This window comes from Phoca vitulina, unplaced genomic scaffold (assembly GCF_004348235.1).
Source record: "Phoca vitulina isolate PV1807 unplaced genomic scaffold, GSC_HSeal_1.0 scaffold19, whole genome shotgun sequence".
Classification (NCBI taxonomy): domain Eukaryota; kingdom Metazoa; phylum Chordata; class Mammalia; order Carnivora; family Phocidae; genus Phoca; species Phoca vitulina.
In genome coordinates, this window is record NW_022589722.1 from 31,378,487 (window position 1) to 31,403,969 (window position 25,483).

General features: G+C 58.3%; 2 protein-coding genes across 2 annotated transcripts in view; one reads left to right on the forward strand and one right to left on the reverse strand.

Moving 5' to 3' along the window:
* Nucleotides 1–18,899, forward strand: part of TRMU (tRNA 5-methylaminomethyl-2-thiouridylate methyltransferase) — a 21,011-nt gene extending 2,112 nt beyond the window's left edge. Inside the window, exons 2-11 of the mRNA XM_032416465.1 lie at nt 1,086–1,251; nt 5,047–5,153; nt 8,568–8,690; nt 12,077–12,249; nt 13,670–13,723; nt 13,807–13,873; nt 15,166–15,266; nt 16,540–16,684; nt 16,987–17,069; nt 17,572–18,899. Of these exons, the coding sequence (XP_032272356.1) occupies nt 1,086–1,251; nt 5,047–5,153; nt 8,568–8,690; nt 12,077–12,249; nt 13,670–13,723; nt 13,807–13,873; nt 15,166–15,266; nt 16,540–16,684; nt 16,987–17,069; nt 17,572–17,724 (1,172 nt within the window). The 3' untranslated portion in view covers nt 17,725–18,899. The remainder of the gene's footprint in view (nt 1–1,085; nt 1,252–5,046; nt 5,154–8,567; nt 8,691–12,076; nt 12,250–13,669; nt 13,724–13,806; nt 13,874–15,165; nt 15,267–16,539; nt 16,685–16,986; nt 17,070–17,571) is intronic.
* Nucleotides 18,900–22,581: 3,682 nt separating this feature from the next.
* CELSR1 (cadherin EGF LAG seven-pass G-type receptor 1) overlaps nt 22,582–25,483 on the reverse strand; it is a 141,813-nt gene continuing 138,911 nt past the window's right edge. The window contains exons 33-35 of the mRNA XM_032416464.1: nt 24,739–24,972; nt 23,842–24,103; nt 22,582–22,994 (exon numbers count right to left, since the gene is read on the reverse strand). Coding sequence (XP_032272355.1) covers nt 22,970–22,994; nt 23,842–24,103; nt 24,739–24,972 — 521 coding nt within the window. The 3' untranslated portion in view covers nt 22,582–22,969. The remainder of the gene's footprint in view (nt 22,995–23,841; nt 24,104–24,738; nt 24,973–25,483) is intronic.

Genomic DNA, 25,483 nt, shown 5'->3' on the forward strand with positions numbered 1-25,483 from the left:
GGGGGGGGCGGCGTGGTGGAGCTTTGACTTTGCATCTCTGTTCTTTGGAGTACTCTATTAAACCTCTTTAAAAAAAAAACAAAAAAACCTCTTAGTCACTGCTTTTCCTTTGCTACGTCCATCAGCTTCTCCCACTGAGGAGGAAACCCCAGGGAAGGCTGGAATACGGAGTGGTCGTCTGGGTCCTGGGGAGAAGGGACAGCTGACCTTCCTGTAGAGTAAACGTAGTATACCTGGTCTGCCCACGGCTAGTCTGCCACATCTCTCAAAACATGTCACACATCATCAGGAACCTTCAAGGGCTCTGCACAGTCTAAACATAGTCTAAAGTCCCTAAAATAACAAACAATGCTTTTGTTACATTGAGCCTACCCACTAAGAAACATTTCTTAAACCCTTTTCCCACAGGGTAGGCACCTGAGTGGTTCCCTAAGATGAAGCAAAGCTAACATTGGTCTTTCCAGTATTTGGTTGGGTACTTTGTTACAATAGAAGAGGACCAAAAAAAAGGTCATAAAATACATAGTTAGTACACCTTTATAATAAAATAGCCCAGATTTTAATTGTCTTCTTGTCTGATGACTTAGAGTCTAAGTTCTAGATGATAATTGGAAACAGTCTTTGAAATCAGTTTACTTTTTTGATAACTGAATGGTGGTTTTTATTTGCTTTGAAAAATGTTGAATTTCTGCTCTTCCATCATTCAGCACTCATTTGCTGAGCCTCTACCGCGTGCTAGGCATTGTGCGGACACAGGGTAGGGATACAGAGATGAAAATACACCATCTTGCTCACTGGGGGACACAGGCCAACAGTTGCAGTCCCGCAGCGCGCTGTGATGAGGGAGGCGTGTACAAGGGCTGTGGGAGTGTAGGGGAGGGAGCCTCTGGGCCAGCCAGCAAGTCAGGTGGCTTGCACTCGGATGTGAGTCACTCGGAAGGCCATGTAGCAAAGCAGGCATTGCCGGGTGACCCAGCGGATGGTGGTGCGGGAGTGGGGCGTGTCAGGGAACTGCTGGGAACTCAGCAACTGCTTTCACCCCGCGTTGATTATGGACTCCAATTCGTGTCCCCTCATTCCCCCAGGCTACCAAGTGACAGGGGTGTTCATGAAGAACTGGGACACGCTGGATGAACATGGAGTTTGCACTGCTGACAGAGACTGTGAAGATGCTTATAGAGTTTGCCAGATCCTAGACATCCCTTTCCACCAAGTGTCCTATGTGAAGGAGTATTGGAATGATGTGTTCAGGTGGGTCCAGTTCAGAGATGCAGAAGGCTTCCTGATGTGCTGTACCGCCTTTCCAAGGGAACGACTGCCGTAGTCGGCCGGGCCAGTGACACGTGGCCAGTGCTGTTTGGCAGTGGTGCCGGAGACCGTGTATGGGAGATCCCAGAGCAGCCGGCCTCATATTTCCTTATGGTGCCACCTGCTAGAAGTCTCCTTAATGCCTTCATGAACCTGGAGTTGTTTCTGCTGCTAACTTTGGGTGAGGGAACTAAGGCTGAGGTCTTCCCTGAGAGGTGCCACGCAGGGATCCCTGTGCAGGTCAGTGACGAGGGGCTTCTGGGAAAAAGAATTAGGTGAGGCCCCCCTCCTTGGTGCCTCATGAAAACACGAAACACAAAGACTTTAAAATGTAACAAATACCAACGGTGATCTTTAAGTGCTTGCTCTGTACTGGGCACAGTGCTGCATTTGGGGACACAAAGGCGTATAAGCTGTGGCTCCATTCTGCAGGGGTTTGCAGCCTGGGGGGAGGAGGACATTACCTTCAAAAGAGGTAACAGTGGTGAGCGGCATGTAAGACGTACTAGTGATTTCATTAAAATGCTGCAGGTTCAGAGGAGGGAGAAATGTGTCATATGGAGCAGTCAGGAGGGCTTTATGGAAGAGGTGAAGTTGGATCTGCTCTTGAAAATAATAGTGAAGTAGAGATTTTCTAAACGGGGTAGCAAGAGCAGTGGTGAAGAGGAGGAATACCCATCATTTTGGGGGGGCGTTGACAGCTTCGGCTGGACTCTTGTCACTGTGGAGGAAGGCTGCTTGCTCTGGGGTGTGGGGAGCCCACCTAGGCTCTGCACGGTGGGTGTCCATCGAAGGTGCCCCGGGCAGCAGCGATGTGCACAGGTGTGGGGTAGGCGCTAGCCTCAGGAAATCCGTGGGTCCAGTCTTGATCCTGCTACTTACTGCATGACCTTGGGCAATGTACTTGGCTTTCTAAGCCTTTTTTCTCATCTCTTTAATGAGGATATTGCCTCATGGGGTTATTGTAAGAATTAAATGAGTTGAGATATAAAGGTGTCAGCACTGTGCCTGGCATATTAGTAAGCAATAAACGTAGCTCTTGTGATTTGTATTATTGAAAAGAGCGATCTGGCAGCCAAGTGTAGGGTAAGTTATGGGAGAAGATTGGAGGTGGAGAACCTAGGGAGAAGCTGCTGCTAGAGGGTGGGGATGACGGGAGTGTGGAGTGGGGGTGAGGGCTGGCTGTGGCGGGCCCCAGAGGACAGACCCATTGGCAGCAGATGTCAGGCTGAAGAGTCGGCTGGGGTACTTGTTGAACACCCACCTGCATGGGGCCTGGGATGTCGGCCCCGGAACCTGCACTGTGGCAAGCACGTCCATTCATTCTGATGGGGGATCCGCCGGGTCTTACTTCGGAAGCGGAGCCGTGGGGCTTGGTGACTGACGGGTGTAGGAGTGGGAGAAAGAGGAGTCGGATAGCTTCACCGTCAAATCTGGGTGGGTGGGGAAAGCTGCTTTGGGAATTCCTTTGAGTACTGCAGGGTTTAAGGTGATAGCAAGAAATCCAGGCGAATTTAAACTTCACCCTTTATTGCTAGGTTTGGAAAGTGTGAGCGAATATGATCTATTGAAGGTTAACTCACATTTAACTGAGGCCAGGCAGGCTCTGTCCAGTCTGCCCTCTGCCCTAGTTTCATCCTGGTTGCCTGTGGGGATGGTTGTGATTGTGCTTTTTGTTCTGAACGCTCACCGCTCTGTTTTGTTTTTGTTTTTGTTTTAACGTTTTATTTATTTTAGAGCACGAGGTGTGGGGAAGGGCAAAGGGAGAGGGAGAAGCAGACTCCCCGCTGAGCAGGGAGCCCGATGCGGAGCTTGATCCCAGGACCCTGAGATCATGACCTGAGCTGAAAGCAGACACTTTACCGACTGAACCACCCAGGAGCCCCTGAACGCTCACCGCTCTGATAGCACTTTCTAGCTCCGAGATTTCTTCTGAATTCTTTTGTTCAAGGCCCATTTGGCCTTCAAGGGTCAGAGTGCAGATGTTCTTTCTGCTTGCCGTCTCCCTCCTGGGGTGCAGATGGGATTTGTCCTCTCACCGAACAGGCTGTGCTCCGTGGTTTTTGCTGATGCCACTGATCTGTCTTCATTAAGCCGTCTGGGAAATGGTTGACGTGATTTTCATAAGCCAGTGGAAACGTTCAGCCTCTTTAACATTCATTCAGTACTTGTTATATAGAAAACGTTCTGGGGGCGGTGGACACACAGAAAGAGTAAAGCAAGAGTTTAATGAAACTCTTGACAATTTTCTAACAGTTAAAAAGTTGAAATACGGAGTAACACAATGTTCTCCCTTCCTGAGAGGACCAAGAGGCGGCAGGAGCGGTTTGGCATTGCTTGCTGGAGTTAAAGATGCGTGTGACCTATGACCCTGTGCCGGTTCTTGGTCTGCCTTCATAATGTGCCCCTCTTGGTCAGCGTTGTTCTTTGTAACCATAGTAGAGCTTTAGCTTCAATGAAAAATGATCACAGATACTCAAAATATACCCTGTAACTTTTTTCTTTTTTAAAGATTTTATTTTGAAGTGATCTCTACATCCACTCAAAGCTCAAACCCATTACCCCGAGATCGAGAGTCGCATGCTTCTCCAACTTTAATACTTTAAACTCCCCTTTAATACTCACTTTAAACTCCTGGAACAGTCATCATAATCCTCCTAAAGTGAATACTCAGAGACCATGAACTTCTTGCCTAACCATCCTTCTCCTGTGTCCAGTCAGCCAGCCCGTTAGAGTCAGCTAGGCTGCCTGACGCCCTGAAAACCTCCGGACGTTGCTGGTCCTTAGACGTGTGGGAGCCACATTAGAAAAGTATCAGTACCGGTCCCGGTACATTTATTCGCCCAGTGACCTGGGTCCCCAGGCTGGGACTGTGGAATCGCTAATAGAACCCCAGAATGGTGGCTCGGGATCATAGGGTTCCTGCTCTGGCTCCCGCATGTTCTTCACCCAAGCCTTCCTCTGTTGGTGGAGTTAGGGGAAGCTGGAGTTGAGTGAGTCCATCCTATCCCTTCCCCGCACACCCTGTGAGCCTCTGGGGAGCCGGAACGGCTGCGGAGCCGGAATGGCAGGCGATACCTGGCTTTCTGTCCGGCTTTATCCGTTATCAGAGATTCAGATGGAAAGTGCGGCTGGCTTTACACTAATGCTTGAAAACACTGACATGGCTGTCTAATGAAGCTCCCCCGTTTTATAGAAGATTGTAGCTCTGGTAAGATGGGGAGAAGCTAACTTCAAGTAATTTAACCGATTTATTTTTAAAGATTTTATTTATTTGAGGGGTGCCTGGGTGGCTCAGTCATTAAGCGTCTGTCTTCAGCTCAGGTCATGATCCCAGGGTCCTGGGATCGAGCCCCGCATTGGGCTCCCTGCTCAGCGGGAAGCCTGCTTCTCCCTCTTCCACTCCCCCTGCTTGTATTCCCTCTCTCGCTGTGTCTCTCTGCCAAATAAATAAAATCTTTAAAAAAAGAAAAAGATTTTATTTATTTGAGAGAAAGAACGTGAGTTCAAGCTGGGTGGGGGGAGGGGCAAAGGGAGAGAGAGAGAGAATCTCAAGCAGACTCCATGCCAAGCGCAGAATCGGACATGGGGCTCAATCCCACAACCCCGAGATCAGGAACTGAGCCGAAATCCAGAGCTAGACACTCAACTGGCTGAGCCACCCAGGTGCCCCTACGGGTTTATTTTTTTGAGGAATGTCTCACACTTAGGAATGAAAATCTTTTTCTTCTATTCCAGTGATTTTTTAAGTGAATATGAAAAAGGAAGGACTCCCAATCCTGACATAGTCTGCAACAAGCACATCAAGTTCAGTTGTTTTTTCCATTATGCTGTGGATAATCTCGGTAAGTCATTTTGTTATTTCCATTTAATCTTTTTAAAATCATAAGGTTTTCAGAGGTAGCCAGGAGCCAAATGCTGGTAAACAGTTTTATCTTCAGAAGGAAAAGAAGCAGTGAAAACGATCATATTCTGTATTTTCCTGAGTAAGAAAGAATTTTCTGGCAATATGCAAATGACAGGGTCCCTGCACAGGGAGGAGGGAGTGTTTCCTCATCGTGGACCTCCCAGGTGTAGGGACCGTGCTGCAGGTTCAGGAGCACCCAGTTCAGAACGTCCTGAGGAAACAGGGGTCACGGGCAGAGAGCCCACAGTGGGGCCACCAGGGCTTGCCTGCAGGTCCAGCTTTGCCCAGAGCAGCTCCATTTCCTGGCAGAGTTATATTTAGCGGAAGTTTCATGAGCCCTATTTAGAGCTCAGGAAAGTCGGCATTCGGTTTCTTGCTAGTCCTCCTTTTTGCTAGTCCTGGTGAGACTTTTTATCTTGCTTCCCAAGGTGACTTTCTGCTCTGCCCCGAGAACAGGTCTGGGTCTATACTTGATTCTGGATTCTGGGCCTCTCTTTCCCAGGATTTGAAGCCATGGTTTAGTGGTCTGTTCTTTTTCTTTTTATTTTTTTTAAAGATTTTATTTATTTGAGAGCGAGAAAGCATGAGTGGGGGTGAGGGGCAGAGCGAGAGGGAGAAGCAGGCTTCCTGCCGAGCAAGGAGCCGGATGTAGGGCTCATTCCCAGGACCCTGAGATCAGGACCTGAGCGGAAGCAGACGCTTCACTGGCTGAGCCCCCCTACCCCCGGCGCCCCTAGTGGTCTGTTCTCAAAGCCCATCGAGGCCCTGCTCCCTACTGACAGCTGCCTGCAGATTTTGTCTGTCCTGCTGGTTCTCCTCTCTCCTCTCGTCTGCCTGCTGGGGCATCCCTGTCCTTGGTGGGGCTCCCCGACACTGCCTCGCTCGCTGCGGCCACTCCCGTGCCCTGCCCTCGCAGCAGTTCCCGATTCTGGCCTTTCCGTTGCTTCTGTCCCGTGTGGCTCACCCTGCCGCGTCTGGCGACGTGCCCAGACATGTTAGTGCGACCGTCCTGTGCCAGTGGTCCGGTGGCGTCCCAGGACTGTCGGCTGCTCTGTCCAGTCAGCTCTGCCACAGTGATGGAAGTGGGCCCCCACGAGGCCTGCAGACCCCGTGCACAAGGGCCCTGCCGCTGGGGAGGGGACACGCTGGGTCACAGGCCACATTGACACCTGCCAGACGAAGGCTCCAGAAGTCTGGGTGCGTTTGAATGACTGACCCCAGAACTGAGCATTGGTAGAGGTCATACTCCGAGGGAGGTCATACTCCGAGCTGGGGAGCAGATCTGGGGCTCTAGCGGCCTGCGATCTGGCATGACCTGGTGTTCGGGGGTGTCAGGAAGGAAAGGCACCTGCCCTGCTCTGCTCTGGGGGGCCATGTCTGGGGGGCTTACACTTAGCCCCCATTTATTCAGGAAGGGAGTGACAGGCTCATGGCTTGGGCAGTGACTTTGGTTTTGGGTGTTAGGAGACAGGACCTCGGATGAGCCATGCAGTTACCGGGGGTCCTCGTGCCCGGCGAGTGGCCTCCTTTGCGTGCCTGCCACGCAGGGCAGAGCCTGGCTGTGCAGGAGAAGGGCCGCACTTGGGAGGGGCGCAGCCAGCTCTGCGGGAGGGGGTGACACCTCCCTCTGGAGAGAGTGGGGCTCCCGGTTGCCTTAGCTTCTCAGGGAGCCAGCCCCAGGTGGCCGTCTGTCGGGGTCGCTTCGGAAGGAGTTTGTCCAGGGAGTGTCTCCACGTCTGAATTCCCGCGTGAGCAGCGCACACGGAGGGAAAGTACGTGAGACCTAGACTCTGACATCCTGGGGCTTCTCCCAGAGGGACTCGATGCTTGGCAGTGTAAGTGGTCGTTCTTTAAGGAAATAGATTTAAGGAGGGTTTTTTTTTTTCGTCTCTGAAAAGCAATCAGGATACAATAGTGTGTTTCCAAATGTGCGTTTTCTGGTAGTTCATATACAACAGTTAATTCTTTTTTTTTTTTTTTTTAACCTTCCCAGTAAGAATTTGCCTCCGGGTGGGGAATGCATGTGGCAAACGGGAGCGCCCACTCCGGTGCAGAGGTGGTTTCTGCTTGTGTTAGCTGTGGCCGATGGCTTCCGTGGCAGACCAGTATTACTAGAACTTCCCTTTTTGTTTTTGTTTTTTTAATAGGTAAATCTTTTATTTCATTTTTTTTTTTTAAGTAAGCCTCTACGTCCAGCGTGGGGCTTGAACTCATGACCCCAAGATTAGGACCCACACGCTCCTCCAACTGAGCCAGCCAGGCGCCCTCAACAGTTAATTCTCGTTGCATCTTCTGTCTTACACTGAGCTAGTCTGGTGGGTGAGGCACCCACTCAGTTTGCTGCCCCTTCCGGGAGCAGGTCTCTTGCAGTACTGAATATCTGAAATGTTCACGCAGGGAAAGGTTATGAACTCATATGTGCCTTCGTAGGTTCTTTCGCTTTTTTGCATAAAGGGGAGAGAAGAAATGGAATATGCTGGATGGTCCTTCACTACGGTGGAAATAATGTGTGTTTATTAGAGAAAGTTCAAAACGACAGCAGAGGGAAAATAGGGAGATATCGCCTATCATTTCACTTCCCAGAATCAAAGGAATGGGCTTTCTCATATTTTTCTTAATCTTTTTCTGTACATTAAAAAAAGTGGGATGGGACGCCTGGGTGGCTCAGTCGGTTAAGCGTCTGCCTTCGGCTCAGGTCGTGATCCCAGGGTCCTGGGATCGAGTCCCGCATCGGGCTCCCTGCTCCGCGGGGAGCCTGCTTCTCCCTCTGCCTCTGTCTCTCTCTTTCTCTCTCTCTGTCTCTCATGAATAAATAAATAAAATCTTTAAAAAAAAAAAAAAAAAAAAGTGGGATCGTAGTGTTATGTATTTTTTTCCCTACTTAACAACGTCATGAAAAATTCCTCGTAAGTGGTGCTGTTCTTAGGGCAGTGGCATTTTAACTTTATGTTCTCCTGGTGGTGAACATTTTGGTGTTCTCAATTTTCCTTAGTATAGGAAACACTGAAATGAGCTTTTTACACTTAAATCTTTGTGTGCATATCTGTTTCCTTAAGCTAGAGTGAATGAGGGGATGGATGCTACCTTTTGAAAGGATCATAAAGCTGCAGTGAAACCTTGTAGCGAGGTTGTATCCGCGTAAATGGAGAGTTCAAGGCCACTTTTGATCAGAATGTTGGGGGCGGCCTCCACGCCCTGGACCTCCGTATTTGAGAGGGAGCTGGACCATCGGCGCGGGCCGTCCACACAAGGCTTGGTGTCTGCCCGCTCCTGAGAGCTCCCGAGGCCCGAGGTGGCCATAGTCACACATGCGGGTCTGAAGCTTGATGTTGTGTCTTTAAAAACCTGACAGGAGCAGACGCAGTTGCCACAGGTCACTACGCCAGGACCTCACTGGAGGATGAGGAAGTCTTTCAGCAGAAGCACATGAGGAGGCCAGAAGGGCTTTTCAGAAATCGATTTGAAGTCAGAAATGGTAAGTTAGAGCGCGGGGGTCAGACCTTCAGGACTGGTACACAGAGGAGACTGCTTTGGAGCGTGGCGGCGGGTCCTTGTCTGAGCGCAGCCCCCACGTCTGTGTCTTCCACACTGGCTGGCTGGTCTTGAAAACTACAGTTATCGGGAGCAGAGCCTGGCTGGAGCCTGCATCTGTGATTTCTTACCCAGTTCCTCACACTCCGCTAGCGACTCGAAGGTTCCTGTGCTGTCGAGGACATATCTGTTGATAGTCGGAGGGCTCACAGGCCATGTCGCTTACCGTCAGGCTCTTGAGGGCTCGACACTGAGGTGTGTACTTCAGTGTGACCCAGTCGCTGGAGCCTGAGAGGCCTGCTGGAAGACGTGTTTCCAGAGATTATGGGTATAAATCAGTTTATCGGCGTTAGAGGAAGTCAAGCTCCACCTTTCTAGAAAAATGCCCAGCTGTCACAGGGAAGCTGCTGGCTTGTCCGGTGTACATTTGTGTGTAGAAGAGAGGAGCTCACATCACTGTGAAGGGAGCTCAGAGCCACGTCTGAGCAAGAAATCTCCATTGTTGTGGGATCGCTGGAGGGCCAGCCCGCTGACCGCCCGCCTCACGGCCCCTGCCCCTCTCCCCTGAGCACGGCCGTGACAGGCACGCGTTCGCTTGGCCCCGCTGAGCGCGGAGCTGGATGCGCTCGCCCCACTTCACAGGGGAGGGGGCTGAGGCGTGGAGTCATTTGACTGGGCTCCATGCGGCCGGAGCGCTGGCTCGTAGCCCAGTTCAGCCCAGCTCCATAGTTGTGCCCTTTCTGCTGGGCCAGGCCCCAGTCGAGTTCTGTCCTCCGTGTCACCGAGCCTGGTCGTGCAGTCGTCTGCTGTGCTGCGGGGGCCCCGAGGGTGCTGCAGGCGCTCGGCTGCCCAGGTCTCGTCCCCACCCCTGTTTTCACAGCAGAGGGCGCCCAGATAACCTTCCCGCCTTGAGCACAGCCAAGGACAGTGCTTGCTTGGGGGAAGGTCTCCCTCTGCTGCCTGTGGGGCGCTGGGCCCTTAGCCGCCGGGCTTGCCGCCAGGGCCTCAGGGACAGATGCGGGGAGAGAGGACGGGTTTCCTCGGCCTCCCTCCCGGGTGCTCCCGGGGGCCGCCTCTCCCACTCCTGGCACCGCTCTGCCGGCAAGCCTCTCCGTGCCGGGAAGGATGCGGAGTCCTGCCACTTGGGAACTCCGCGGCAGAGTGCAAGTAAATACGGATTTAAGGGTCCTGAGTGGCTAAAGGATTTATTTCCATATTGAATAGACATGCTTATCTCCTAGAAAATGGTTTGCCTTCCAGAGCTCTCTGGACCTTTATGCTAGGCCAATAGGTGCTCTGAAACTTCTCTGATCACATTGACGGATGTTTTGTTGAGTCATTTGAATGTGTAGTTGTGGTAGGAATACAACAGTGTCGTTGTTTTCAGCATGTTTTCTAGGCACACCAGAGCTTTTTATTTAATTCTTACTTAATTGCCCTAGAGACCTGGACTAGGGCCTCCTGGCCTGGGCGTGGGTCCCTGGGCAGAGGGCAGGCGGGGCAGCGCACACGGGGCAGCGCAGAGCCCGCCTGGGCTCGTCGGCGCTCCTGGGCCCTGGCCTGGCCGCCTAGTCAGGCTCACCCGTGTGAAGGGGGCACGGTGCCAGCCTGACTGCAGACAGAGCTGTGAGGGTGTGTGAATGAAGCCCCTGGAGCGTGTTCCTTTCCATGGTTTAAGATTGCCGGCCTCCTGGGGCACCTGGGTGGCTCAGTCGTTACGCATCTGCCTTCGGCTCGGGTCATGATCCCATGGTCCTGGGATCGAGCCCCACGTCGGGCTCCCTGCTCCGCGGGAAGCCTGCTTCTCCCTTTCCCACTCCCCTTTCTTGTGTTCCTGCTCTCGCTAACTCTGTCAAATAAATAAAATCTTTAAAAAAAGAAAAAAAAGATTGCTGGCCCCTTTAAAAAAAGAAAAAAGATTTTGAGTCTGTTTTATTTATTTATTTATATTTATGTATTTTTTAAAGATTTTATTTATTTGAGAGAGAGAGACAAATAGCAACAGAGATAGAGAGAGAGAGCATGAGTGGGAGCAGAGGGAGAAGCAGAGCCCGATGTGGGGCTCGACCCAGGACCCTGAGATCACGACCTGAGCCGAAGGCAGACGCTTCTCCGACTGAACCGCCCAGACGCCCTAGATTTTGAGTCTGTCTTAAACTGTGTCCTGAGGCCTCCGTGCACGCTGCTTGACTGGGCTTCCTTTTGAAACAAAAAGTAGCCTTGGGCAGACGAGTCTGCCTGCCTGATGACTGGCTATTTTCCATTTCTCGGCCGGTCGCGTTGCTCTGCACATAGGAAGGGATGGACTAGGACTTAAGCCGCACCTGCACTGTTCTGTGGAGCCTCTTCAACGATCTCAACCTTAGTTTCCTCGTCTGTAAAATGGGGGTAATGAAACCTCCCGTGGCTAAAGTGAGAATCACGTTTGAGGTCACGGGTGGCGAGCGTTCCCTCCCCAGGGCCCATGTTCCACACGCAACGGTGCGAGCTGACAGGCGCACGTGTGTTGTGTGGACCCCAGCACACGTAGCACACTCTGAGGGTGCCGTGCGGCGGCCTCTCCTAGCGCTGCATCCGAGGGATGTTGGAAGGAGCCACGGTACTGAAAGCCCCCATGGCTTTTCCTGTGGCTCATTGAACTTGACATTGGGGAGCCTGGTGCTTGCAGTTGTGGCCGTCCTGGCGCGGGCCAGGCAGGTCTGATGTGGCCCAGCGCTGGAGCCGGGCCTTCTCTGATCCAGTGTCACAGGGCCAAGGTCAGTCACACCTGTGCACCGTGGCCTCTGAGGCAGAAGTTCTTTACAGTGGAGATGGGCATACGGGAGATCGCGGGGCGGTCGGACAGAGGTCCACGTGACTCTGAACAAAACCTGCTTTCCTGAGAAAGGAAACCAGTTGAGAGCCACTGCGGCTGGAGTCGGACATGGGAAGGTGGGGGGCGTGGGGAGCCGCTGACCCCCCGTCCCAGGGTTCTCTGGGGTCCTCTCGTCCAGCTTTCTCACGCTCGGCTGCATGTATCTTGGGCTTGTTTTCACGTCCCCTCTTCAGAGCGGGTGTGTACGTTGTTTAGTCTGTAAAATACTGTGACCCACGGTGGGAATTGGAATAAGCTTCCTGATCACGTAAAATTGTTCTTACCAGCAAATAAACTTGGGGTGAGAACTTTCCTCCCCTGAAGCAGGGGGATTGTTTGTTTTTCCTAGTGGTCTGCTTCTGAGTATTGATTTCTGCTTCTGACAGACCAGGGGTAATCTAATAGAAGGATGTGATTCAGAGCCAAGTACCGTTATGTTTACTCCTGCAACATCTTTTGTTCTTTACTCTTGGCAGCGGTAAAACTTCTTCAAGCAGCTGACAGCTTTAAAGACCAGACCTTCTTTCTCAGCCAGGTTTCCCAAGATGCCCTGAGGAGAACCCTCTTCCCTCTGGGGGGGCTAACGAAAGATTTTGTCAAGAAAATAGCTGCTGAGAATAGACTCCATCACGTGCTTCAGAAGAAAGAGGTAGGACCAAGGGGGGTGCGCTCGCGGTACCATGGCCATGGTCTGCGGGGAAGCGGGGTCCTGTCTGGGCACTTCCTCCCCAGGAGCCAACGTCAGGACAGAGCCCGGCTCACGCACGCGGTAGGACGTGCTGTTGACATACCGAGAACCGCTCAGATGCGATTTCTCCCTCTGTCCCGTCCTCGGCCCTGCTCTGGGGGTGAGCAGCTTTCACAGGAGCCTGGCGAGCCGGTTGGGGTGCTCTTGGCCCAGCCTGTCAGGGGAGGGTGGGGCAGGAAGGACTAGGCCCCAAGACGCCCCAGCCAGGGCTCTGTCGCTGCTTGCGTGATCTGCCGTTTTCACACACTCGTCCAGCCCCTCCTTGTCGAGGGCCTTCCTGTACTGGGTGCCGTGCTGCTGGCCCCTGAGGATAGGGCGAGGAGCACACGGGTCCCTCATTCCTGCCTTCACGGAGGTCACAGGAGGGGGAGACAGACACGAAACATACCACGGTAAAAAGACGGGCTCCGAGGAGTTAACGTTTAATCCAACGTAAGGCCTCAGGATGAATAGGATTTAGTGTCACAAAGAGGGTTAGAGGGAAATTGTCCCAATAGTGGGAAGACGTGTGCAAAAGCCGTGAGGTAAGAAGAGCCTGGGCGCTGGAATGGCGGTGAAGCCAGCGTGGCGGGGGTCCGGTGCTCCAGGACGGTCCCGGCGTGCTCGGGCTGGTCGGGCCACGTTAGGGCTTGGGTCACCTTCAGCTGAGGCTGCTGCTTCATTTTTGTCTTCCTGGGAATGAGCATGACCTTGCTTTTTTATCAGCAAGTCATTGTCCCCAAGGAGGACATCCTTTCTCACATCCATCCACCCATCATGTCTGTCCCTCTGTTTACCTGTTCGGTTTCTGGGTGTGGCTCTGTGCTGGGAGCTCAGACACACAAGCAGGGCAGGTGAGCGCTCCGTATGATGGGAACGGTGCTGGAGCGTGCGTTCCAGCCCATCTTCTGGGCTAGAGTAGATCACCTTGAGGGAGTCCTCTCCTTCCTCCGACTCTCCTGCGGATGCCTCGGCTTCTGGCCTAGCTCCTCTCCTTCCCGGCCCGCGGCTCACCGACGGTGGTCCCAAGGGCCCGCGCAGCTCTGGTGCTCTCTCCTGCCGGGGTAGACGTGGGGTGGCCTTGCTTACTCACCAGATCCCGGGTTGGGGGCCTGAAGCAGACCCCTCGAGATGCTCTGAAACCCCTTGAGGTCCATTGGTGGGGCGCGGCTGGTGTCTGTGGGTGCTGGCTGAGGAAAGCCAGGCCTGCGGCCCGGGAGTGTGGGGAGGCCCCGGGGAGGCCGGGGTGTGCAGCCTCCTGTCCTCCCGCCACTGGCTTGTTCTCGTGCGGACACCTCCTGCCTGTTCACTGTCCTCACTGTCGGCTTTCCTTTTGTTTCAGAGCATGGGCATCTGTTTCGTTGGTAAAAGAAATTTTGAAAATTTCATCCTTCAGGTGAGTGTTCTTTGAGCAAAAGAATGGAGCCACATTTTTGTTCTGGACCTGGATCCGTTAGTAAGGAAATGCTTGTTTTTCAGTATTTACAGCCTCGACCTGGTAAATTTATTTCTATAGAAGACAATAAAGTTCTGGGAACACACAGAGGTGAGACACAACGTCGGGCTGCTTTTCATCCTAAACGTCCTGAGTCGTGGGGCGAGTTTCAGACAAGAAGCTTGTAATTCCTTCCGCGTCCGGAGTCCGAGAAGCCTGTGGGCGGGGGCCGCGGGCGGCACGGGCGAGCGTGGTGGCCAGTGTTGTACGTGGTCTCTGTGAAGCCTGGACGCTCATGAAGAGGGATGCCCTCTGATTCAGAAAGACCTTGATCTCTGAGTGCTGTGTCCCTGCAAATAAACTTACCCTCTCATCGTAGAAAAAACATGAGAACACAGAAAGGTCCACCTGATGAAAGAAGCATGACTAATTGATTTCAGAACGTGAGCTTCCAGATCTAGGACGAGGAAGAGACAGGACCAGAGAGTGTCCCCATAAGGCAGGGCTGTGGCACTTGGGGCGCTGCTTGATTGTTCGCAGATATTTGCTGGCGGGGGGGTGAACTTGCCCTGGGCTGGTGTGGTGAGGCTGCGATAGACAAATCAGGCCCAAACATTCAGAGCGCAGTGGGAGGACAGATGGTGGGTTGGTGAGTGGTGGGCCTGTGCCCTCGGGGCATCGGAGAAGCCCTTGGGGGCTGGTGACCAGGTAGGTCTTGACCCAGAACGTGCCTGACCTGCTGGGGGGACAAGGGCTGGTATTCAGGCATAGACAGTCTCACAGATGGTTCTTTGGAAGCCCCCAGTCCAGTTTGGGCAGATGGCTTCTCTTTCCTGTTGGGGGAGCTGACTGGGCTGTCCTGGGCTCCTGGGGAGCCAAGCAGAGAAGCCCCAGGCGTTCTGAGACGGGAGGAGGGGGCAGCCTTGCTGGGGACAGGCCCGCAGGGTGCTCCCAGCCTGTCTCCAGCAGGATGAGATCCCCTCAGCTTGTCTCCTCTGTGCTAGGGCTGTTCCTCTGGGGTGGGGTCAGGGGGTGCACAGAGAAGTGATGCCACAGCCCCCGTGCGGTTCGTCCGTCAGAGGGGCTCCTGGAGGCTCAACAGGAGGGGGCTTAGGGCTTTGAAAGATGCCCTGTCCACGGTCTGCAGGAGTGGTCCCTGCGGCCGATGGTTTAGGTGGCCCGGCAGCTGGCATGGCTCCGGGCAGGGTGCGAGGTGCAGCCAGACCTGGCCCAGACAAGATCAGGGCCGAGGCTCGCGGTGGGAGCACACAGCCCCTCTGGATACTCCTCGGTGGCCTCCCGACTGCTGCCCCCTGCTCCCCATGCTCTGCTCCCCGTTAAGAGGGGGATGGCGTTTGAGATGGAGCTGGTGCCGGCTCCCTGAGACGCCATTATTTCCGTAGGTTGGTTCCTGTATACTTTGGGCCAGAGAGCCAAGATAGGCGGCTTACGGGAGCCCTGGTATGTGGTGGAGAAGGACGGCACCAAGGGCGACGTGTTTGTGGTGAGTCGGGCTGGCCTTTTAGGCAGGTGACGGAGGTCTGTTTTGGCAGAGCCAGCAGTGGCTGTGAGACCAGGCAGGGCTGGTGGAGCCCCACAGAGCAGCAGTGATTGATGGACCATCCTTGCCTTCCCTCTGCGTCCTCCTGGGATTGGCCCCCAAGGTACCAGAAGGATTTTGTTGAAGGTACTTACCAGGGTCTTACTGTACGTCGGCCACTCTGGTGATCATGACATTAATGGCTATGAATGGATCCTATTTTTCTGATTTTACGCAAGAGGCCGAAGGTCCCTCAGTGCTTAGGACAGGGCTGGCCCATGGCTCCAGCAGGCCATTGCTGAACAGACGGAAGCAGCCGAGCCGGGACCAGAGCCGTTTGTGGGCCAGTGACCTGAACCCCTGTGACCCTGAATCCCATCCCTGGGCTCTTGGAGCAGGGCTTCCCAAAGGGAGTGAGTTGGCCCTGCCCCCCACCCCCACCCCCTGGGACACTCGGCAGTGTCCCTGCGTATCTGATGGGTGGAGGCCGGGGGGCTGCTCACATCCTACAGGTTAGCTCCCACCCCCGAACAGAACGACCCGGCCTCCCATCTCAGTCGTACCAAGGTTGAGAGACCCTGCCCTAGGAGAGCAGGGTGCTCGCTCGCAGAGCTGGGGGACCCTCTCTTAGAGACAGGCAGAGCGGCCAGCGCACCTCGCCTCCTGATTCTGGGACATCTCCTTCCAAGAAGAGCCGTGGGCATCACAGCCTGGACAGGGATTGTGGTCGTGCATGAATTAAAGTGGTTTTCATGTAAAATTTCAGTGGTGTCTCTTGCTTTGAGAAAAACCAGGAGGGTCATCACCTGACATTTGTCCCCATGTGGGTATCCCTGCGTGGGCCTTGGGGACAGGGGCCTTAGAGGCAGATGGCCTCAGCACAGCCCCGGGGCGCCGACACTGTCCCTTCTTTCCCCGGCCACCTGGTGTTTGATGGGCTTCCTGCGGTGACCTTTTTGAGACAGGCCAGCAGCGTGGTGGGCCCTGCCCGGGCAGGTGCGGCACGCAGAGTGCTGGGGACCGTGACAAGACCCTTCCCCTCCTGTGCCTCAGTTTCCTCCTGTGCAGAACAGGGAGCAGAGGCCGTGGGACGGCCCGTGCGTTTGTGGGGCCGACACGGTGGCTAGCAGCCAGCTGCTGTTCGGGTTGCTGCTGATGAAGCACGGCCGCGCAGCTTGGGGTGGGGGCCCCTCCGCTGAGGGCGTCCGTGTCCTGACCTGCGCGTCCCGCCCCGCAGGCCCCCCGGACAGACCACCCGGCTCTGTACAGGGACCTGCTGCGGACCAGCCGCGTGCACTGGATCGCGGAGGAGCCGCCCGCCGCCCTGGTCCGGGACAAAATGATGGAGTGCCACTTCCGGTTCCGCCACCAGATGGCGCTAGGTGACTGAGCGGGAGGGTCCCTTCAGAGGAGGCCCAGGGTAGGAGCAGTCATTAGACTTGGGGCGGGAGCGTCCCCCACTGTTCAGGTTGCAAAACATACTCGTAACGCCCTCTCCGCCCGCCTTCTCTGGGAGCCGGCGCTGGGAGTCACGTCCGGGAGGTGCAGGCCTGGCAGCAGCCGTGGTGCGGAGCCCCTCTGCGGGTGGCCCTGCTGCTCCTTCCACCCCCGGGGGGCGAGGCCTGGGGCGGGCCGCACGTGGAAAGGCCAGTGCCCCCGCCAAGGACCCCTCTCTTCCACCCAGTGCCCTGTGTGCTGACCCTCAATCAAGACGGCACCGTGTGGGTGACGGCTGTGAAGGCTGTGCGGGCCCTGGCCCCGGGACAGGTGAGTGCCCCGTGCTGCAGAGGGGGTGGGGAGCCCGGCTGGAAGGGGGGACCGGGCCTCACGCCACGTCCACGTGTGGCCTGGAGCCCGGGCCTCGTGCACGAGGTGGGCTTCGGCATGTGCTCAGCTGCCCCTCGCCGGGGCCCGTGTGGCCGAGAGAGCTCTAGCCAGTGGGCTTCGTGCTCTGGAAGGAGGGCCCGCGCTTCCTCCCCACCGGAGCACCTAGTGTACAGGGTCGGGGGCTGAGGGGCAGAGTGGGTGTGGGTGCGCGGCTCACACAGCCAGTGAGGGTGGAAGCTGTGCCCCCCTGCACCCGGCGTGCCCCTCCCAGCCGCACCAGTGGTACCCGCTCCTGCTTGACTGGGAGGGCCCAGCTGCCCTGTCGGCCCCCCGTCCCCCACCCCCGTCCCCCCAGCCCAGCAGCTACGGGCCCCCACTCCTGGCTGCTGGTGGGCACCTGGCGCCGGGCCCACTGTGGTGACACGGCCTCTTTCCTTTTTAGTTTGCCGTTTTCTACAAAGGGGATGAGTGTCTGGGCAGCGGGAAAATCCTGCGCTTGGGGCCATCTGCCTACATACTCCAGAAGGGCAAGAGCAAGTCCAGAGTGGCCACCGAGGGCCCCGGCAATGGCCCACGGCTGGGCCCCGCGCCCTGAAGGAGGCTGAGCTGCCGCCGAGCGCCCGGGAGCAGACACAGAGGAGCCTGGGGTGGAGCAGTCGGGGGAGCTTGGCTGGGTCTGCCGCCCCAGTTCTACCCAGGCGGCCAGGGTTCCAGCAAGCCTCCCGAGCCTGGGAGAGCCCCAGAAAGGCCTGCCCTGTCTTCTCCAAGTTGGTGCTCTGGCCAGAAGGACTTGCTGCCTAGTGGCTGGGTCCCAAGGGCCCCGCTTGTAGAGTTGCTCTTTCGTGCCCCAGGGCAGGCCTCCCACCCGCGAGCACACAGGCGGACTGCCGAGGAGGCTGCAGGGCCCGCATCCAATAAAACGAGTGTCTGGGACACAGAGTCTGCCGGACTCTCCTGGGGAGGGAGCAGGCCTCCGGTGCACAGCTTGGGCAGAGGGACGCCAGCCCCGCTCCCCCGTTCCTGCCGTGCCCTCCCTCCCTCACCTGGGTCGGTCGGAGAGCGAGTCCCGGCCCGCAGGGGTGCAGTGTGGGTGTGTGAGGGGGCCAGCTGCGCGGAGGCCATCCCTCCCCCTGCAGAGCGCCCGGTGCCCTGGCTGCGGTCACAGGGAACCCAGGAGGACCGGGGCCTTCGTCCCAGTGGGGCGGACCTCGGCGGGTGTTCCCTGCGGGGCAGCTTACTCACCAGAAGTCGGGGCCCCCGCGGCGCGGTCGGCCGAGCTTCCCCCAGTGGTTCCCCGACGGCCCACTTCTCGCTATGTCCTCAGCGGCCAGAGGGGCGACGGGTCTTTCTGGGGCCTCACACCGTGCCATCCCCCGGGGCTCCACCCTCACGACCCAGTGCCTCCCAAAGAGCTCCTCTGTTCACACCATCACATCGGGGATTTAGGGTTTCCCCGTAGGAGCGTTGGGGGGGCGCTGAGCCCCCAGCATGGTGTGTGCGCACGTGTGGATTTTGTGGCGAGAGGGCAGGAGGTCAGGGCCGGCTGTGCTGCGTGGGCGGCACCCTGTGGCCCCGCGGAGTCCCTGAGTGACGCCTCCGTGCGCTGTGAGGGCCCCGCCAGGCCCCGCCGCGGGCTCGGTCTCCTCTCCTCAGTGCCTGCGCGGCTGGGGGGTGGCGTCTGGGTCAGGCAGGGACTTGGCCCTCGGGGAAGGCCGTGTCCACATGCCCCACTGCCTCCGGCTCGCCTGCCCTGAGGGTGGGGGCTGGGCGCTGGGGACAGAGCTCAGGCTGCGTTCTCTCACTAGCCTCACACCCAACGCATTCCTAATGCTTCGAGCCAGGCTTCTGTGGGGGCCACAAGTGTGGTCCCCTGCCTCCTGTGGATAGAAGGTTCTAGACCAGAGGTGGCCTAGGCCTCCAGGCACGGTGCTGCTGGAGGGGCACCTGGGAAGGTCGTCCCGTGGCCCCCAGCCTTCAAGGCCTCTGGGGGTGACGGGGCTAGCCCTGGGTCTGGGTGCCAGGCATCCAGGGCCCCCCCTCCCCGCCCCCAGAGGCAGGTCACAGGCCCCAGACCACAAGGGAGGAGCCCAGAGTGGGGTGACGGGCACCGCGGCCCCAGAGCACTACAGTGGGAGGAGGACTTTCTTCTGAACAGGAGGGAGGCAGGTGGTTTGAGCAGAAAATCCCTCTGGCCCCTGAGGTACAGGTGGGAGGGAACGGGGGCCACATGGGCTGTGGGGTTGGGTTTGGTGGCGGCATGGACAAGCGTAAGGCCCGTGTAGCGGGTCGGGAGGAGGGTGGACGACTAAGACCTTTGTCCAGATGGGGTCCTGCTGCCCTCGGATCTCCCCACGCATCAGCACGCAGTGCTCCGAAGAGCAGAGCGGCCACCCCCCTCCGCCCCCCGTGCAGCCAGGAGGGGAGGCCAAGACCTGTCACCCCGCTTGGCACCTGCCTCGGCTCTGGTGTGCTGCCCGCAGCCTGCCGGCGAGACCGGCCTTGCACCCCATCCCCGCCAGCCGGGGGCAAAGGGCACGAGGTGGGCCGGGCCCCACCGCTGGTTTAGTGGGACCCTGTGTGGGGGGTAACAGGCTGCACCGTTGGGGGCTTTAAGACCAGGCTGCTGTGTGGGGCTGAGAACTAGCTGCCAGCCCCCCTTTCCAGAGGCAGGATGAACGTGGTCCCCCTCAGTGACGATCAGGATCCCTGTCCCCGCTCCTTACACTAGCCCAGGCCTGGGTCTGCCTTCTCCCCACCTGGCAGGGGGCTTCCGGGGCTGGAAGGAGCGGGGAGGGGGCCCGAGCATCCAGGGCCGGGCCTTCTGGCCTGCCATGTGGCAGCTGGTCCAGATAAAGGAGGCCCTGGGAGGTGGGGGGCTCGGCCTGCCCTGCCCAGGCTAGGAGGCCGGCCACTGTTCCGCATCACTCTGCAGGTCGTGCCAGGCGGTGGAGGCTGGCGAGGCTGGCCGTGGAGGCAGGGAGGGACTGGAACCCCGCCCGTGTTCGGCCAGCTCACAGGGCAGCATGGAATGGAGCCTCCCCGGCCTCAGGGTTCCCGATTCACTGCCCTGGTGGCTGGGCCTCTTGTCCTGCTGGGAAGGCCCCCCAGCGCCCACCCTGCTCTGTGCAAGGCTGACCCTGGGAAACGGCAGCAGGAACAGGGAGGAAGGGCAGCCCGGTGGAAGCGTCCAGCACAGGCCGCCCGTCCTGCCAGCCCAGTGCCAGGCCCCCAGCTGGCCCGGCGGCCGCTCGGGTCACCCAGGCTTCACCTGTGGCGGGGCCCATGGCAGCCTTCCAGCCGGCGGCGCCACCCTCCCTCTGGTGGGCACAGCCTGCCCTCCCCCTGCCCCTGAGGCCACCAGCCAACTGCGCGAGGCCACTTCATGCATTGCGTCAACTGTCCGCCAGGGGGCCAAGTTCATGAGCTGGGACTCTGGCCCCTCCCACTGCCCTGGGCAGGCCGGAGGGGCTGGAGCTGAGGAGTAAGACGTGTCCCCCTGTCCCCGTTTCCCAGATGGGCACCCCCGTTGCCAGGCCCCGCCACTGCCCCACGTGCCCAGATCCCGAGGGAAGGGCCCAGGGCTGGTGCTGTACACATGGTGAGAGCTAAAGGTCCCGGGAAACCCCCAACGGCCTGCTCGTCCCGACTGCGTCAGGAGGGTGGACACAAAGTTCCAGTACAGCTCCTTTCCCCCGGGGCCTGTCCTCAGGGCGGGGGGCGGGGGGGACACAGCAGAAGCACAAATTCGGAAATCTTAATTTATTGCAGACTCTTCTCTTGTGTTGTAATTCCAGTGTTCCGAACATTAATAAATAGACATTTGTTAAAAAAAAAATCTCCAGTGTCTCATTTCTCATAAAGTCTTAAGTCACAAAAATAGGTTTACAATGTATTTTCCTGTCTTAATAAAATGGACAGTTGTTTTTTGGTAACAATTCTGATCAGATTGAAAACTGCACCCCAAGGGGCAGGACCCAGCTGCAGAAGAGTGAGGACGCGAAGGTGGGGGCTTCTGACTCGAGGGTATTCAAACTTTTTTACTTAGAAAAGGTCTCGTCAGGGGTAAACATCTGAAGACCCTCTTCTGTCTTCAGAAGGCCCCTCACCCGCTAAGGCACATTTATAATTCATTCCCACATGCGGACCCCGGGGTCTCACTTCGCTCCCGTGTGAGGTGTGTGGCCTCAGAACCTCCTCGCAGCTGCTGTTCCCGGGGTGGTCCTAACAGTGCTCACTTTTCCATCCAAATATGGCGCGGAAATCTTCGCATTTGACTTGATTTTCTTCCTATTTTATGGTTTCTCAAACTTGGAAGCAGCTGTACTAGTCACGTACTTGGGCGCCTGATTTGAAGAACAAAGGCAACACTGGAACGAGACGCGTCTGAGTCATTCTGGGCCCCACGCCACAGCCCCGGGGGCCACGCCGCGCCCACTGCCCACCGCGGGCCAGGCGCGGCCGCTCCTCAGTACGAGCTTCCAAAAAACAGCTTGGTAACCACTGAGAAGCGTGGCCGTGGCTTTGTCCCTCCGCACAATTGGCCATTTGAAGCAAAATGAAGTCATTGGTCGGACTCGGGGGGTGGGGCCCCGGCCTGCCTGGGGATCCTCAGAGTCTAAAAGAGCTGGGAAATTTGGCAGGAAGGACTGTGACATCCTGGAAGACCTCACACCTCCGTCTGGATCGGAAACGTGTGAACACTGTACAATCCCACTGGGAACAGGAGCAGAGGGGACAAAAGACGTCCCCACCTGCCGTACCACACCGACTGGGCCAGTGGCCAGGGAAGCCCCGCAGGCCGAGCGTGGGCCGGGGTGGGGGCGGGGCGGCCAGGGAAGGGCCAGGGCTAAGTCACAGTCAGCGCCTCCACCATGGCCGTGGGGCACCTGCGTTCCCCACCAGCCTCAGTGGGGGGGGGCTCCTCAAGTCCCGCCCCGTCCCAGGCTGCCCTGTCTCCGATCCACCACGGTCGGGCGGCTGGGAGCGGAGGGCACACGTCTCAGAAACGCGCGCTGGGACTTCGGGCGGCCGCGCGTGGTGCCCACAGCTCCCTGCTTCCTGGCCGGGCCCAGCGGCAGGAACCTCTGTTCGAGGACCCGCTCGCGCCCCACGCACTTCCCACTCTGGTCTGCCGGGACACCAGCTGCGTCACTGCACGCCAGGTTCAAGTACAACTGTGCAATCTTCCTTATATAAAAAACATAGTGAGAGACCATCCCACGGATCTCCCGGTATCAATGGTACAAATGCAAAATATACACAGGCTTGCACCTTCTCCGAGTCCCGTACAAATATATATAGAAGTATCTACACCTTTTCAACAAAAGAAAGTAATTTGCTTTAAGACAAGGGATGTTTATGCAAAGGGCCGTCAAGGCCACCGGCCAGGGGCCTGTGCTATATGGGGGCACCCGCATGGCCAGTGGCCTCCGTCCTCCACCCACGCCCGGCACCCCCGAACCCCGACAAGCCAGGCCTGGCAGTGTGGGGCCCTGCCAGCTCTTGTACCGGGCCCACTCCTGGCCCTGCCGGCCGCGGCTCTGCCTCCCTCCGCAGTCGGCATCCGGCTGAGCCGGCCCGGGAGCCCACCCATCCTCGAGCCCGTGACCTTTGGCACTTGTCACGGGTCGGCTGGGCCCCGAGCCCCCGGGGGTAGCCCGGGGCTTTGTGTCTGGACCGTCAGTCACACCAGTCATGGGGTTGCCACCGCAGGGATCCCCACCACCAGGGCCCCTTCACTGACAGCGCAGCGGCCCCTTGGGCTCCAAGGTCTAAGGGTGCATCGACGCAGCACAGAGGCCTGGCTGGAGGCGGTGGGCTTGTCTCGGTTTCCTGATGGTTCAGATTGAAGTTTCGTTACTGCCTCTGTGCGTGGGAAGAAGCCGTCAGGCAGGCGGAGGTCAGCAAGAACGGCCCCTGCCACGCGTGAAGCCAGCAGCTGGGCGGGGTGGAGGTCACGCGGGGGCAGACACCCCCCCCAACTCAGGGGACGGGCGGGGGGCAGAATCCCCGAGTCGGGGGGCTCGGAGGAGGGCAAGCTCACGTGTGGACAGAGCTACACTAGGCAGGAGAGGGGCAGGTCGAGTCTGCACCCTGACACCCAGGGCCCCCTGGAGGGCCACGCCCATCTGAGCGTCCACACAGCCAGCCCTGCCTCTGAGCAACCGAGTTCACTCAGTTTTAAGAGAGCCATTCTAGAAGACCTGGCTCCCGTTCTTTGCTCCTCCCTTAGAAGTCTGTAGGAGGGAGGAGCCGCCGGGAGAGGCCAACAGGCCCATCCCCCCGGCTCTGTTAGTCAGCAGGGGGGCCCCAGAGCCTCGATTTCCTCAACCACAACACAGGGTAGTAATGATCTGGACCAAGAGCCTTACAAAGTGCTTAGTCCTGCATGGTCTTAAGTCCTAGAATTTCAGGACTGGGCAGGACTTTAGCGCTTTGGCCAGTGTAGCCCCCACAAGGGCGTGAATGCTGGCAGCCCTCCCCCACCCCGGGGAGTGGCCAGAAGTCCACTTCATCTTTGGCGGGCTCCTCCTGACCCTGCTGAAGCCCCTCCCCTCCACAGGACCCCAGCACAGCCCCTGGGCCCCTCTGTGCTCAGGCCCCTGACCACCGCCCCTCTCTGGACTGGACACCTGTCCCCTGGGCAGGAGGCGAAGAGGGAGCTGGCTGGGGCCGCTCCCGCTGCCCTGCAGCCGAGGCCGAGGCTACTCACTCGGAGTCAGAGCCGGCCGCCTGGGCACTCCCAGCCCGCACGTTCATGGCCACCCCATTGAGGTGCTCGCGCCCCGGCTCCCGGCGTGGGCTCTTGATGGTGATGGTGCCGTCGGGGGCGCGGGCCCCGTCGCTCGAGCCCAGGGAGGACGAGCGCGACGACGCGGGGCTCTGCTCGCACTCGGCCAGCTTCTCCCGGAGCCGGGACTTCAGAGTCTTCTCGGTCAGCGGCGGCGGGTAGGTCACTTTGTTTTTCAAGATGCCTGGAGGTGGGGAGACGGATGAAGTCACGGTCAGGCTGACGCTGCCGGATGCAGGGACTCGAGGAACAGTCCCTGCGGACCCCTCAGCCCCTGCTCTTCCCTGCTTGGGTCTCAGCGCCAGGGCCAAATGGTCGCCTCTGTGCAGGGGGGGCCCCCCTCCGGCCGCCCCCCCGCCCCCCGCTTAAAGAGACCCTGACCCACCTGCACCGGCCCCACCTGCACCCCGCCTAGACCCAGTCTCCGCCCCGCCTGCACCCCGTACCGCCCTTCGCCCCCACCTGCACCCCGCCACGCCCCCGCCACGCCCCGGTCCGCCTGCGCCCTGAGCCGCACTCCGCCCCGCCACGCCCGCACTCCACCCCGCCACGCCCCCGCCACGCCCCGGTCCGCCTGCACCCCGCCCCGCACTCCGCCCCGCCCCCGCCACGCCTGCACCCCGTCCTGCCCCCACCTGCACTCCACCCCACCCCACCACCCCACCCCTCCTGGACCCCGCCCCCACCTCCTCTGCACTCTGCCCCACCGGATCCCGCCCCCTCCCAAAATGGCCCCGCCTCTGTCCCCCTCCCTCGCTGAGAGGTTTTCTGGTCCCCAGCTTCCCGGGAACAACGCGGCCCTCGCCACTCCCAAAGCACCTTTTCTCTGCTCCGGGGGCTGGTTGGGGAGCACGTCCGCAGGCCTGAACGGGCCGCCGCTCTCCTGCTCCGGGGAGCGCTCGCTGCAGTGACTGCCCTGCTCATCCAGGTGCAGCTCCACGCTGACCTTGGTCTCCACCTTCAGGCGCGGCTTGTCGCCAGGCTCCTCACTGTCGCTGCCAGCCAGGCTCTCGTTGGGCCAGCCGGCGGGCATGTGGTTGGCAGCAGCATCCACTGAGGCACAAGACCAACCGTCAACAGCAGGGAGACTCCCTACTTTTGGAGCTGCACCCCCTAAAAGGTTCCCTAGTGTCCCTCCGTGGGGAGCCTGCCTCCTAGTGGCCCTGACCCACCACTCCCAGAGCTGCAGGCCTGACAGGGTGCCACCCTCCAGGTGGGGAAGCTAAGGCTCCTGACAGTGGGGGCCCAGGCCACAATCCCCCCACTCCACCTCAACGCCCTCGAGCCTCAACACTGGCTCCCCCAGCAGCAATCGGGGCCAGCTTTGTGGGGTCCTTGAAGTGAGGGTCCCCAGAGAGACCCTCCAAGACCTCCCTGCTTCTGCTCTGCAGATGCTGTGGCCGGGGCCTCCCCCCAGCCAGCACCTCCCACCTGCTGTCCCTCCCCCAGCCAGCACCTCCCACCTGCTGTCCCTCCCCCAGCTAGCACCTCCCACCTGCTGTCCCTCCCACCTGCTGTCCTTCCCCCCAGCCAGCACCTCCCACCTGCTGTCCCTCCCCCCCCC